The sequence below is a fragment of the Drosophila mojavensis genome, unplaced genomic scaffold (genome assembly GCF_018153725.1).
Source record: "Drosophila mojavensis isolate 15081-1352.22 unplaced genomic scaffold, ASM1815372v1 contig_74, whole genome shotgun sequence".
Classification (NCBI taxonomy): Eukaryota; Metazoa; Arthropoda; class Insecta; order Diptera; family Drosophilidae; genus Drosophila; species Drosophila mojavensis.
The window spans coordinates 5,286,513-5,288,185 of record NW_025318899.1 but is presented as its reverse complement, the minus strand read 5'-3'; the positions used below and the strand labels follow the sequence as shown (position 1 = coordinate 5,288,185).

The window sequence follows — 1,673 nt, the reverse complement described above, 5'->3', positions numbered from 1 at the left end:
TATGTTTATAAGACAGTAGTAAATATATTCGTAAAAATTGTAGCGTAATTCATGAAAAGAGTAGTTTTGAAAGCTAATAAAAATAGATGTGCACATGAATATAAAAATAGTCTATTAGAAATTCAAGAAAGAGTACTCTATATATTTATAAAAATTGTAGTATTATTGCTCATAAGAAAAGTAGTTCATATTTATATAAGGAGTAGTGCTGCATAAAATATACAATAAGAATTTTGTACAGGCTTTCAAAATCATTTGCTGAAAGCTTACTCAGTCGGCTTAGTTTATGTATTCGTCCTATCGAAAGCAACACTAAATCGATAACGAACAGGATTGTCAATTGAATCTGTCAATGCCAGCCCAAAAATTAAATGCCCAGGAGGCTCTGCCCTTTGCCTTTGCTTAAAAATCAAAAGTCTATTCGCAAGGAGAGTCTCGAGAGCAACTGCTGCAGCTGCTGAAAAAGTAGAAAAACTAAAATAATTTTAACAAAAAAAAAAAAAAAAAAAAAAAAAACAGCTGTGAAAAGTAAGAAATATTAATTTATATATTCAGATATATACACATATAAAAACAAAATATATAACGTGTATAATACGTAAAATATCATTGACGTGAAAAATGTTTAAATTGATGCTTTCAGTTGTTAGAGCAATGCCGCCCAGACGCAGTGAGCGCTTGCGTTTGCAACGCGAGGACGCTTCCCCAGCCCAGCCCGGAGCCGAGCCCAGAGCTGAGCCGAGGTCAGCGAGCAGTCGACCCGTTCGCCGGCGCTCTCATGGAACGCGCGCCGCACAGCCGGCACGACAGGCGAGGATGAACGCAGTGGTGGTGCCGCTGGATCAGCGGCATGATCCGCGCACCTGGCTGCAGCTGGAGGCGCACAGGAACTCCAGGGCGTTGGCCAGCCACAGTGGGGAGGTGCAGACGGATGATGCGCAGACGCTGCGTCTGCTGTCGGTCTTCATACGCATCGCGCTGCTGGAGTCGCCGTCGCTGGCCCAGCTGACCCGGCGCAATCCTAGTCAGGGCATCCGGAAGCTGTTTCGCATCATACGATTTCTGTTCTTTAGACGTTAGCTGATTGAGCTGGTTAGCTCACGTAGGTCTTATGTTCAATAAATCGACCAGAGCCAAGCGCCCCCACAACGATCCCTTCGACTTTTCAATCATTTACCCAGTTGCCAGCTCTTCGATCTCTCCACATGCTCCTCGTCTGTCTACGCATGATTAATTGGCTGGCACGCGCACCCGATGCCAATCGCCTGCCCAAGTGACAAAAATCAATGCACTGCTAATGTGAAGAGACGCACTACGCACTGCTGCGGCTCGGAGGCCGCTGCGACGTGTGAGTTACTCGGAATAACACGGCTCATAAATCTTCAGGCTCCGATCTCTGCGATGCACAGCCCCTCCGCCCCTCCGTCCCTCCGCTGGCTGCCATTTGGCAACCTGTGCCCACGCAGGCGGCATCGAGGGCTTATCAGCAGCCAACTATCAGCCAGGCGAGACAATTCTTCTCTGCGGAATGTAATGTGTAATGAAACGGAAGTGGCCCGACTATCAATCTCAATTAAATTGATTGCCACCGAACGCCGTTGCAGGCTGAAGTAGCCTGAAAGCATCATCAGTGCCAGAATCGTAGAGGGCAACTTCATAATGGATAATATGTG

General features: G+C 46.3%; 1 protein-coding gene across 1 annotated transcript; it reads left to right on the top strand.

The window, feature by feature from the left end:
• The first annotated feature begins 378 nt into the window (after positions 1-378).
• Positions 379-1,152, top strand: LOC6581489. The gene is made up of 2 exons (XM_002007181.4): positions 379-528; positions 644-1,152. Exon 2 carries the CDS (start codon positions 655-657, stop codon positions 1,078-1,080), a length of 426 nt encoding a protein of 141 aa, XP_002007217.1. The 5' UTR covers positions 379-528; positions 644-654; the 3' UTR covers positions 1,081-1,152.
• Positions 1,153-1,673: the final 521 nt, after the last annotated feature.